Source organism: Vulpes lagopus, chromosome 10, assembly GCF_018345385.1.
Source record: "Vulpes lagopus strain Blue_001 chromosome 10, ASM1834538v1, whole genome shotgun sequence".
Taxonomy (NCBI): Eukaryota; Metazoa; Chordata; class Mammalia; order Carnivora; family Canidae; genus Vulpes; species Vulpes lagopus.
In genome coordinates, this window is record NC_054833.1 from 18,699,293 (window position 1) to 18,712,819 (window position 13,527).

General features: G+C 39.2%; 1 protein-coding gene across 2 annotated transcripts in view; it reads right to left on the reverse strand.

Annotated features, from left to right (window-relative positions):
- The window catches only part of LOC121500007 (desmoplakin), a 45,771-nt gene that overhangs the window by 13,574 nt on the left and 18,670 nt on the right, over window positions 1–13,527 (reverse strand). For both annotated transcript variants that reach the window (XM_041771385.1, XM_041771386.1), the window contains exons 5-15: window positions 12,155–12,283; window positions 11,157–11,207; window positions 9,671–9,832; window positions 8,620–8,724; window positions 7,455–7,550; window positions 7,013–7,138; window positions 6,528–6,680; window positions 4,664–4,818; window positions 2,133–2,259; window positions 870–1,071; window positions 399–622 (exon numbers count right to left, since the gene is read on the reverse strand). In XM_041771385.1, coding sequence (XP_041627319.1) covers window positions 399–622; window positions 870–1,071; window positions 2,133–2,259; window positions 4,664–4,818; window positions 6,528–6,680; window positions 7,013–7,138; window positions 7,455–7,550; window positions 8,620–8,724; window positions 9,671–9,832; window positions 11,157–11,207; window positions 12,155–12,283 — 1,530 coding nt within the window. The remainder of the gene's footprint in view (window positions 1–398; window positions 623–869; window positions 1,072–2,132; window positions 2,260–4,663; window positions 4,819–6,527; window positions 6,681–7,012; window positions 7,139–7,454; window positions 7,551–8,619; window positions 8,725–9,670; window positions 9,833–11,156; window positions 11,208–12,154; window positions 12,284–13,527) is intronic.

Genomic DNA, 13,527 nt, shown 5'->3' on the forward strand with positions numbered 1-13,527 from the left:
CCCTATCAAGTACCTCCGTGTCAGTCTCCTACCTATAAATAAAAATAATTCTACCTGTTTAGCCTGTATCATAGGTGGTTTCAAGAAGCAACCAGATTAATGTTTACGAAAACTTTAAAAATGAACACAGTACTATGTCGCACAAAGGGAAAACACGGTAGCCTGATTCAGCAACCCACAAGCCAACACAAAAGTGGCTTAGTCCCCAGCCTAGTAACCTTCTACAAATTTGGAAGCATGGGAAAGAAAAAAGGAAATCCTGCCAGAAGCAGGACTAATTTCCATTTCTTAGAAATTAGTGCTTTTTGTCTATATTTAAACCAGGAGGTTTTTTACATTAATTTGTAGATAAACACAAATAGAGCTGGAATCGGGCAAAATAGCACTTGGACACCTACCTTTAGCTCATTTATTTTCACTGTAATGTGGTGTGTAGACCCCTGGTCTGCCAGAAGAAGGTTTTTAAGGGTCATTCTGCCCTCACAGAGCTCCATCTGCCTGCGAACCTTCTGAAGCTCCATCAGCATCCACGTTTCCTGCTTGTCACTTTCTCTGTTGGTTTCAATCACTTTATTATGGTTGACATCTTGGCAGGAACTATGAGTGATTTCAGTTGTGGTTACTGTAAAAATATGTTAGGGCCGCAAAAATCAGAGAATTCCTAGCTGGAAGGGTACCTGGCCTCAAACAACCTCCCTACTGCAATGAACTATAGTTCCCTCCTGTGATTTGATTCTGAAAATGTAGTGTATAGACGACTTTTGCTATGTTATTTTTCAAAGAAATGATTCTGAAAATAGTTGTATGCAAACTGCTTTCTGCTAATGCTGTGTGTGTGTGGCTGATACAAGGAGAAAGACGCTCCCAACCTGTCTGGTGCTGCGGGTGGCCAGGGAGCTGAATGACCAGGGTCTGGTAGTGCTTCTGGGCATCCGTGAACTGAGACTGCATCTTCCGTTTGTCATCATCTCCAAACATCTCGGAGCCCTGGCTGTTTCTAATGAACTCTTGGTAATGCAGCTCAAGGTCCGATATCGTCTTCATGTAATCTTCCTGACGCATCGTTTTCAGCTGGAAGTGAAACAGGCAGGAGTGTCTGATTACTCCCATAGCATGACCGACAAGAGCCCCCAAACACCCTCAGCTAGAGGGGGCTTATGGCAATCCTTGTCAAAGGCCCACTGAGACATAAAAGGTCTTTGGGGCTCCTGGGTGGCACAGTCGGTTAAGCATCTGACTCTTGGTTTCAGCTCAGGTCAAGATCTTAAGGTTGTGAGATGAAGTCCTGAGTCAGGCTCCAAGCTTAGTGCAGAGTCCACCTGAGATTCTCTCTCCCTCTCCCTCTGCTCCTTCACTGTCTGTGGTCTCTCTCTCTCTCACTTTCTAAAATAAATAAATAAATCTTTAAAATATACATAATATATATATATATATATATATATATATATATATATATATATATATCCATCCTTGAGAACTCCAAGACTGCTTCTAAGAGCCACAGCAGTGGGTTGCCTATTTTTTTTCCTACAGAATTTATTTGTCAAAGAAAATATTACTCAGAAGTTGCAAATCTAAAGCAGATCACAGCAAAGCTGCCCTGATTGAAAACAGAAAATGGGGAGTAAAGGGGAGCCCCAGATTTATACATTCTGTGCCTCTCTCCTCTCTGCTGGTCCTGTCATCCCTAGGGGACCCCCCTGAAGCTGGGATTCTTACCACAACTTGAAAACCACAGATCTAGAGAACTAATGCTTTGGGTATTATTCCACGAATTCTATCCCGCCTTTTACTTCTGCGATATCCAGTTAATAATTTGTGACCTAGCTTTCCGTTACATCAAAGGAGAATAAGATCCAGAGTATTACAGGACTGTCTGCCTTTTTTGTGAGTACTTCTGGCTTGTCAGACAACCTGAATTAGTATTTCTGTTTGTACCGGACCAGCCAGGTGTGAATCCCTCCCTTTCTATATGGGATGGACCTGAACCTCTCAGGCAGGCTGAGCTAACTCTCTTGATGAGACACCAAAGCATCAGCTGCACTGCTAGAAGGTCTGCCTGGCAGAAACAAGCACCACAGGGAGCAGCTTAGCGCCTCCTCCAGGCAGCCAGAGTAGTCCTGAGGATGTACCTTGGCGATAGTCATGGCTCTGATTTTCTCGATGTCGATCATGCAGTAGTGCCAGGACACCAGGCTCTTCATGTTGATGTACAGCTGGTTCCACAGAGCCAAGATGGCCTCGTAGTATTGCTCGATCCTAGAAGGCACAAGGGGAAAAACGCACTGGAGCCTGGCTTCCAAACTCTGACCCAAACAGGAAACCTGGCCATGCTTACACACTGCATAAAAAACTAAAACAAGAACTAACGGAGTAACAGGCAAACGTATACTTTTCAAACACTCAACATTTCATTGGATCTGGATTAATTTTTCATTCTCAATGATCTCCATTAGTATAGATAATTCACTTTGGGTCAAACATACATTTGTCATTGTGTTGTTTGTCAGTAACTTTTTAATTGACAGAGGTCTAACACCATGCAGAATGGTAGGGAGACACCAGTCATGGAATGCTGATAGCTGTTAATAGCTTGGAAGTAAGCACGTGGGCTCATCACACTACTTTCCCTATTTTGTGTATGGTTGAGGATTTCCAAAATAAAAGGTGGAAAAGAATCTTCCGTGGATGATCTGTACAATGAATGCTCTACCTGCTTATTGATGAGCAGGTATTAATATGAAGGGTGTTTTATATTTGTGGCTACCTGCAAAATTACTGATAGTCTAAGAAGGGAAGAAGAAATCTGAAGCAATGCCTTCAAGATACATGATAGGACTTGTTTCCTCACAGACATCCAGATCCAGGAGGCATAGAGAACTTCCAAAAAAATCAACAAAAGCGGGCCAACACCGAGACATACTACAAGTAAATTCACAAAATATAGTGATAAAGAAAAAAAAAATCTTAAAAGCAGCAAGACAAAAGAAGTCCTTAACTTACAAAGGAAAACCCATAATGTTAGCTGGAGATTTCTCAACAGAAACTTGGCAAGCCAGAAGGGAGTGGCATGATATATTCAAAGTACTGAATGGAAAAAATCTGCAGCCAAGAATACTTTACCCAACGAGGCTGTGATTCAGAATAGAAGGAGCTATAGTTTCTCAGACAAACAAAAACTAAAGGAGTTTATGACTACTAAAGAAATATTAAAGGAGACTCTTTGAGTGCAAAGGAGAGACAAAAAGTGACAAAGACAAGAAATGATTAGAGAAAATCTCCAGAAACAGTAACAAGCAATAAAATGGCAATAAAACTTATTTATCAATAATTACTTTGAATATAAATGGACTAAATGCTCCAATCAAAAGACATAGGGTATCAGCATGGTAAAAAAATAATAATAAAAAAATAAAAAAATAAAAAAGACCCATCTATATGCTGCCTACAGGAGACTGATTTTAGACTGAAAGACACCTGCAGTTTGAAAGTGAGGGGGTGGAGAAACATTTAAAATGCAAATGGATGTCAAAAGAAAGTGGGAATACCAACATTTATATGGGACAAACTAGACTCTTTTGTTCTTATAGTATTTTTATCCTGCTTTGGTCAGGGTACTAATGGCCTCATGGAGTGATTTGGACTGTGCTTCCTCCTCTATTCCATTATTTGTAAGATTTTGATAAAGATTGTCATGAATTATATATTTTTAAATGTTTGGCAGAATTTACCAATGAAGCCATACAGTCTTGGACTTTTCTGTGCTCAGAGATTTTTGATTCCTAATTTAATTTTCTTCTTGTTATTGTTCTAAGAAGATTTCCTATTACTTGGATTCAAGATTCGTGATTCAATCTTGACAACTTGTACAGTTTTAGGAACTATCTGGGTTTTTCCTAAGTTATCTGATTTGTTAGTATATAAATATTTACAGTAATCTGTCATCATACTATGTATTTCTGTGGTTATCTGTTATACTGTTTTCCATTCCTCATTTTGGTTTTCTCAGTCTTTTTTTTTTTTTTTTTTTGCTTAGTTAATACAGTTACAGCATTCCAACTGTTCTGCTTTTTGGAAAAACTGGTAATTACTTTCAGTGTTATGTTATTGTTTATTCTGGTCTCTATTTTATTTATTTCTGATTTTTTTTTATTCTTTCCTTCCTCTACTAAATCTCAGCTAAGTTTCTTCTTTTTCTAGTTCCTTGTTGTATAATGTTATTTATTTGAACTTTTTTTCTTAATACAAACATTTACAGATAAATTTCACTCTAACATCTGCTTTTGCTACATCTCATAGGTTTTAGAATATTGCAGGGGTTTTTTCTTTTGTTTTGAGACATATTTTGATTTGCCATTTGATTTCTTATTTGGCTCATTGCTTGTGCAGTAGTGCATTGTTTAATATTTACATATTAAATATTTAATATTGAAAAAAAAATTGTTTCCTCCGACCCCCTAAACATTCTGTTTTATCTTCCAATACAAACTATAGTACCTTCAACATAAAGTTGCACAAAGCAAAGGGAACTTCCTGAGGCTCCTTTTTACAAGGGAGGGGGTTTTAGTGAAAAAGAGTGTGTCTGTGTTTCTCATATAAGATTTTGCTCTATTTCTCCATATTCGCATTTATGTTGTGGCTACTAAGAACTTCAACAACTTACTTGCATGAGAGGTCTACGGCCAGAGGATTTGGAGGAGGGATAATCAGACCAACAGAAGGGACAAGCATGTCCACACCTCCGGGACCAGTCACATACCACTTGCTGCGCTCATTATTGTCTTTCAGGATGCACTCATCTCCTTTGTGTACAATTTTCTGTAAGGCAAATGGCCCCGTGTTTTAGGTTTACTCATGAGTATATATTTTTATCTTTTTTCTCAAAGAGAGAAATAAGAGATTAAAATGTGCAAACCATTTGAACTTTTATTTTCTTCATTTTATTCTTTTAAAGTAGGCTCCAAGCCCAGTGTGGAGCCAAATGTAGGGCTTGAACTCACAACTGTGAGATCGAGACTCAGGCTGAGATGAAGAGTCAGATGCTTAACTAACTGAGCCACCCAGGCACCCCTTATTATTTTCTTTAAATGAATATAATCTTTACACACCCCAACAATACTGCTGCTTTAAATAATGCACAAGAGCCTAAAAGGTGTGTATCCAGCGAATAACTTTCCAAAGACAGCCTGGGGAATTCATCAGTAAAGTGAGAAATCCTTTTGTAAAGCAAAAACCCACCACATGGCTTTCCTATCTTTGTGAGTTCATATTTTACATATGAGATTTACTACGGCAGGAGTCACTTGTCTTAACGTTTAGAACTAAAAACAAAAAGTCTGGCATCAGGTCCCCAGAAAGAGAACTTTCTCAATTAACTCCACTATCTGAACACCTTAATTTCTATAATAATTCCATAGCTTCTTGAAATGGGTACACTTCAAATATGAAAATTATCTTCACTAATGAAATGTAACAAGCCTGATATTTACATATTTCAATCTCTACTTCAATTTATTTCTCCTCCCCATGCAAATTCTTAAAACATTTCTTTTGCCAGAATAAATTCCATTGTTTTATAACATTTATCTAAGCAACTAATCATATTTCTTAAATCCTCCATAATTTTTATAAGAAATCAGAGTGTGGGAATTACATAAATAATCAGTAAAAACAAGTCATCTTTCCATATGAATGCTTGTATTTACCAGAGCCCACAGAACTGATGTGGTCAGTTACTGGAGAAAATCTGCAATGATGTTCACTTCACATGCGGCATAATGGTCACATTTCTCATTTCTTTTATGTCAAAAATTTAAAGATCTTTCAAGAAATTTAAAGATTTTAAACTTAATATTTAAAGGCTAACATTTTGCATATTAGAAGAAAAGAAGTATTAAGACTTAAAATGAATAGTTTAGGGTCACCTGGGTGGTTCAGTTGGTTGAGTGTCTGCCTTCAGCTCAGGTCATGATCTCAGGGTCCTGGGATCTAGCCCCACGCCCACTCCCTGGGGAGCTTCACTCTTTCCCTCTGCCTCTTCCCCTCCTTCCACTCCCGTTCTCTCAAATAAATAAATAAAATCTTTACAAAATAATAAATAAAATAAAATAAAATAAAATAAAATAAAATAAATAAAATAAAATAAAATAACATAACATAACATAAAATAACATAAAATAACATAAAATAACATAAAATAACATAAAATAACATAAAATAACATAAAATAAAATAAAATAAAATAAAATAAAATATAAAATAAAATGATAAAATAATAAAATAAATAAAATAAAATAAAATAAAATGAATAGTCTATAAATTAACTGCTGTCCTAATTATTGAAAACTCTGATAGAACTCAGAACAAAACTGCTATATTTTCATAGCTTGCTGCTTTGTGTATGAAAGAAAGACATTTACCATGCTGCTTACTGAAAGTTGAATTAAACTCTGCTCCCTCTATTGGCAAAAATCTCTATGTAAAGAAAGGGAAAACTTTTGTATCATTCTGAATAACTGAGTGCACACCTGGTCTTGTTTGTAGTCACAGAGAGCCCTGAGAATGATGGGTTTGTTGCTTCTATAGTCTGGGTTCCGAGGTTTCAGCTGCACGATCTTCTTAGACTTGTTTACCAAGTTCTGTACCTGACGTTTGTATTCGAGGATTTTCTCTCGTTCTTTCTGCAATTGCAAATAAGATCATACTTTCATCACATAGATACTCTGTGAATTTCAGATAAGAACTGCAGGTGACATTAATATAGCTGCTATGACATGACAAACTAGATATTGCTACAGTAGCACGAGCTCTAAAAAGCTACAAATTCCTCTATCTGCAGGATCTTTGGGGACCTTCCATAATGAGCCACTTAGGAAGCTACAAAGCCATGAATTAAGTGGACAGGAAAGAGTATCATTGAAAAGACTATGTCGATTGAATTTGAAGTATGCTTTTCCAAAGGAACTTTTGTTAAATTAACAGTATTCTTTCTTTTTTTGTTTTGTGATAATACCTCCAGCTCCTTGATCTGTTCCAGCAGGCGCTGCAAGGGCATGTTCTTATCACAAGGGTACTTCTTTCTGATGGAGTCCTGAAGGCCCTTCAGATAGGCTTCAGTTGACTGGGCCTCTTCAAAAAACTATTAAAGATGAGCATGATCACATGTTAATGAGAAGGAACTCAGTAAGCAGCAGCATCTAGTATTTCCGTGTTAAGGACTATCTTCTTGAAGTCTATTTAGTAGGTGGCTAAAGAAACAGTATTAACTTATGTGACAGCAGGAGATAACTGAGTAACTGGTTACCAGGCTACAATCTATGCTTCTCTAAACTAAAAGCCAATAAATACTACTCATAAAATATTTTGAAGATTGTTTCCAGTGCTTTTAAAAATACATTAAAAAAATAAGGTATTAAGACCTAAACGACAATTAAATTACTACAAAGCATAAAAACCTGAAAGTAGGCTGCATTTTCTTTGAGGTGAACATCAATGCATTTGGTGATCTGAAGAATCCAGCTCCACTGCGTCTGAAGAGTATCCATATAGGCCTGAAGCAAGAAAACATTAGCTGTTCGTTGATAGATATGTGAGCCAGAGTGAAAGCTATGAAACATTTTTTCTCGAATACCAAATCAAGCAAAGATTTTTCTAAAAAGTGAAAATAGATTTCCCAGTGGGAAAATGGTAGAGATTAAACTTTAAAACCAGTTTTAGCAAATAGATACCATTAGGAGTATTAGTCAAAATATGCACTCAAGGGGATCCCTGGGTGGCGCAGCGGTTTGGCGCCTGCCTTTGGCCCAGGGCGCGATCCTGGAGACCCGGGATCGAATCCCATATCAGGCTCCCAGTGCATGGAGCCTGCTTCTCCCTCTGCCTGTGTCTCTGCCTCTCTCACTCTCTCTGTGTGACTATCATAAATAAATAAATAAAAAAAATAAAAAAAAAAATAAAAAAATAAAAAACAAAATATGCACTCAAATGGCATAGCTACTGACCAATCAGGATTAGAATAGACACTAGGGGTAGCACTGGAGCAGGACCCCTCCACTGCACCCTGATCCTATATAGCTGCTAGATGATGGGAAAGTCCGAGGAACCCCTGCAGAGGGCTTGAGGGTCTTAAGGCAGGGACTCTCACCAACTGATATGAAAATACTTGTTTTTTTCTTTAACAAACAGTATGGCCAAACCAGTTGATGTCATACCAGCTGATGCCAGCCTTGAGTACAGCCCACAGATGGCAGCCTAGGACAAAGGTCAGCAAGCCATAACCCAAGGGCCACATCTGGCCCACTACCTGCGTTTATAAATAAAGTTTTATTGGAACACAGCCATGCTCATTCACTTACATATTGTTAGGGTTACTTTCACACTATAATGGCAGAGTTAAGTAATTTCAACAGAAGCCAAATGGTTTGCAAGCCTAAAATATTTATTGTTTGGTCCCTTCCAGAAAAGCTTGCCAACTGCCAGCCTTGGGTGTTGATCCCAAAATATATAAGATAAGCTTGTCATGGCTTTATGATAGATAAGAATCATTCATCTGTATAGTCTTACTTTATAAGAAGTTCCCCTTTTTTTCTCTAATAAAAGTATAAATCTTATGAAGCCTACCTCAATTTTGTCTGAAGCCGGATGTTGATTGAGGACAAGTTGGTCACTTTCTTGTTTAAGCTTATTGAGCTCTTTTTCCTTAACTTCCAGTTGGCTCATGCGTATCTATAAATGAAAGGAAAGCAAACCCTTCAGAGCAAGTCACCATTAGCCTTCCAGCACTGCTGCCACACTTAAGGGAAGCTGGAACTCAAAGCTACATTGTGCAAATGAACGAAGTCAAAGAATCGTGTTACAGTTTCCTCAAGAGGCATAGCATTTTTAAGATCAAAAAGGATGGGCAGCCCGGGTGGCTCAGCGGTTTAGGGCTGCCTTCGGTCCAGGTCGTGAACCTGGAGACTGGGGACTGAGTCCCATGTCAGGACTCCCTGCATGGAGCCTGCTTCTCCCTCTGCCTGTGTCTCTGCCTCTTTCTCTTTCTCTCTGTGTCTCATGAATAAACAAAATCTTAAAAAAAAAAAAAAAAGACCAAAAAGGATGTCTGAGATCATCCCATACATGGCAGAGGCCACACTGGTGACATTTCTTGTCCAAATCCACACAGGTAAAGTGACAGCAACAACTAATGCTGCAATTTTCTAATTCTAGGTTTTAATCCACCATCCTACTGTACTACACACACTCTGGGATATCTGAATGTATAATTCTGACCCTATCTAATCTGTTCCAGGATGTTAAGCAATGCATTGCCCCTCTGAAGTCACCAAAAGGGGCACCTGGATGGCTCAGTGGTCGAGCTTCTGCCTTTGGCTCAAGTCATGACCCTGGGGTCCTGGGACCGAGTCCCACATCAGACTCTCCGTGGAGAGCCTGCTTCTCCCTCTATGTCTCTGCCTCTCAATCTCTCTGTCTCTCATAAATAAATGAATAAAATCTTTAAAAAATAATAATAATAAATAAAGTCACTGAAAATCTTAAGAAATGGGTCTTTGTGACCATTTCAACAGAGGCTGAATTACAAGTAGCTAAGTAATTGCAAGGCCATTCATCCCCACCTCGGGGCCCTCCCATGCGAGAGCCCCACATCCACAATCAGGAAAGGCAAGCTTACAGAGAAGGCCTCCTGCTTCTGGGCAATGTTGGTGTTGCGGTCACTCCAATCATAGAGCAGCTCCTCTTCCTCACAGTCATTGATCCACATGATCTCTCGGGACGTGGCCTGGATGATGTTCTGCAGCTGTCGTAGGTGATCCATCCTCTCAAAGGATGCTTTCTGCACAGGAAGTTCAAAAGTAGCATTAGGATAAAGCAATGCACGTTAATGGTGTTCTCTGCAGATTCTATATATAAAACTGTGTGGTCCCTTTTACATAAATTAATCAATCAATCACACGAATCAAGAAAATGTTCACTGACTACCTAGTATGTAAAAGACCCATCCAAACTTACAATGAACAAGGGAACAATTTTAGATTCAGTGGAATAGCCTAGTTCAAAAGGGTCTTGATTCAGACACTGATGTTTGGGTTCATTAATTAGTTTCAGACTACAAAGGGAAAAATGGAATCTTAAAAAGATAAATCAAGCTTTCCTGCCCTCTTCCACAACCCAAAAATTCAAGGTACCATTAGTCACATCCCAGATGTAAGAGGACAATTGTGTCACTGCTAGCCACATTATTTAAAAAAGGATCACTGCCAGGGTCCCTGGGTGGCTGAGTCAGTTGAGTGTCCAACTCTTGGTTTCGGCTGGGATCATGATCTCAGAGTCCTGGGATTAAGCCCTGAGTTGGGCTCTGCACTCAGCAGGGAGTCTGCTTGAGGATTCTCTCTCTTTCCCCCTCTGCTGCTTCCCAAATCGGGCTCTCTCTCTGTCCCTCTTTAAAATAAATAAATAGGGGCACCTGGGTGGCTAAGTTGGTTAAGTGTCACGATCATGCTCCGGTCATGATCCCAGGGTGCTGGGATCTAGTCCCACATCAGGGGTCCCTGCTCACTGAGAAGCTTGCTTCTCCTACCTCTTCCTCTGCCTGCCATTCCCCCTGCTTGTACTCTCCCTCTGTCAGATAAATAAATAAAATCTTGAAATAAATAAACGAACAAATAAGTAAGGATCACTGCCAATGAGAAAATATTGAAAAGGTGAAGATAGGGTGACAATAACAGGCCAAAAAAATGGCAATAGCTCTTCTTATCAGACAAGTGAATTGATTCCTACTTTGTCATAAAATGGTGATGATAGTCTAAGAAACCTCTACCTAGGGAATCAAGTCTTATTTCTGCTTATACTCCCTAGATCACAATTCACAAGTGGAAAAGCTTTATTTCTTTAACTACAAGTATTTAATAAGTGCCATCAACATGACACTCAACTTACAAATAGAACAGCACCAGGTACTGCCTTCAGGAAAAAATCATCTAACACTCAACTCACTTCTACAGGAAACCCAGCAGTAGAAATGAAGGTAGCACCTACAGGCCTTAAGTATATTTCCAGGTGCTCCCACGGTCACTAGGTGCCTCAAGCCCAAGCATTCTCCATTTTTTTTACAACAGAACTGAACTGAACACAGAGACATCAGAAATAAATCAGCTCACCAGCAGGTTTTCATACTCCTCTTCCAACTGGTAGATCGCAGATTTCTCACGCTAGAAGACGACAAACGGCAAGTAATTATTTAACTCTCCTCGTGGGTTTGTATACAAACAGCAGTCCTTCTAAATCTCCTTTTTATCAGATAATGACTTCAGATCATTCCATAGAAAGAAGTATTTGCTCTATAAAATCTTTTTCCCACAGCAACCTTTTCCCAGTTGGATTTAAAGGCAAACCCCCCACTGGTCTGGTGGTGCCCTCCCCACAAAGTAAAGAAAAGGGCTTATCACTGTCACTTAAAGACTCACTTGTTAAAAAATGTTAAGTCTGACAATACAATTTAGGACTCCCTAGGTCTTAGAGAAAAGAAGGAGAAACGTGGTCAGATACTCAGGTGGACAAAAATAAAGGGAGCAAAAAAGGCAGAAGAAGTGAGGCTATCTCTGGTTTAAGGAAAAAACGTAAGGGATTTAAAAGCACGGAGATCTAGGGGGAACCAGGCACTTAAAATCAGGTGATTATTTCAGGCTGTAATTCTTAATTCAGCTTCAAGCCAGCCCTTTCAGAAAAAAAAGGGGGGGCCAGGAAGAGACACAATTTCTCTTACTAGAAATACATTTAATTAGCACATAGGAAAGGGTTCGCCAAGCACACAAAACTCTGATTGTTGTGCTTTCTCCATTTGAAGAGATATTCTGCTTTCAGAAAAAAAAGAAAAAGAAAAACCTACCATTCCCCCAAAATATTCACCTACAAACTACACACAAATCCATATTGTATGCACCCTTTGCATTTTGTTCACCTCCGGGGTGAACACAATCTCTACTGGGTCTATCTGAGTCCACTTCCTCATTTATGAAATGGGATTTTTAGAAATTTCCAGTCTGTTGGAGAAGAAATCTCAGGCTAACGTTTCAGACAAAAACACCCAGGATTGAGTAACTACATAATCCTTTAGTATGCTTTTTCAAGACTTTAAAAATAAAACATTTCAAAGTACCAGGTCAGCCTTGATTTTGTCCAGCTGCCAGCGATAGTCCCCGATGGCATTGTGGATGCTCCTGTGGCTGTTGATGTGCTGCTCAACGGAGGCCAGGTCCACGCCCCAGGCCACCATGTCCATCTCCGCCTGCCAAGGGAAAGTGTGCCCTTCATTTCTGGTCCTTTGCAACTGATTCACCTTACCCCCAGCATCAGGGGTCAGAGCAGCAAGGGACATACATAGCTTCCATTCAGATAAAACTGAAGATGTATATATTCAATATTTTCAAAGCCAAAAAAATTTTGTAAAGGCTTGGGATTCTCAAACTGCGAACAGAGCTTGCCCAATCCATCCCACAACTTGTTGGACACCAGCTCAGCATGGCCGAGGAGAGATGATACAGGAATGAGATCCTTGAAAGCTAGATCATGTCCACTGAAGAAAAAATAAAATCTACCTGTGAACATTCAAGTGATATGTGTGTGTGTAGAACAGATGTGCGTATCTACATGACACAATGTTAGAAATTACTAATAGAAGTTTCTATATTATTTTAATCTATTTTAATAGATTTTAGATTTTTTAGAACAATTTTAGGTTCACAGCAAAATTGAGCAGAAAATACAGAGTTCCCATATACCCCTTGCCCTACACACGCACAGCCTCCTCTACCAATATCTCATATCAGGGTGGCATATTTATTACAATCAATGAATCAACACTGACACATCTCAATCATTCAAAGTCTATATATGCATGTAGTTTCACTCTTGCTGTTGTACATTCCATAGTTTTATATTTAATTTTGAAAGGCAAAGTGATACACAAAAATGAGATCTTCCCCCCAAGATATTATAGTATGTGCTCAGAAAACAGATGGATACCAACTGAGCAAGCTGAGAGTCTTCAGAATAGATACCCAGGAACCCTACACAGCCCACTGATCAGTTCTTTCTTTTTTTTTTTTTTTTATGATAGTCACACAGAGATAAAGAGAGAGGCAGAGACACAGGCAGAGGGAGAAGCAGGTCCCATGCACCGGGAGCCCGACGTGGGATTCGATCCCGAGTCTCCAGGATCGTGCCCTGGGCCAAAGGCAGGCGCCAAACCACTGCGCCACCCAGGGATCCCCACTGATCAGTTCTTGACGCATCGCAAAAATGTGTATCAAGAAGAATAAAGAATAAGCTCGCAGAGAAGTGCAGAACTTCATGGTCATTCTCACTGGCATGACTCAACCACTCTAAATCCTTTCGCACTGAATCCACAAACTATATTCAGTCATTTTAAACTGTGCATCAGAAAGAGCTCATTAAGCTCAGTCATGTACTATGTCCCAAGCTAAACAGCTGACCTAAACCTATCTCTCATTGTTTATTTCTTTAAATTGT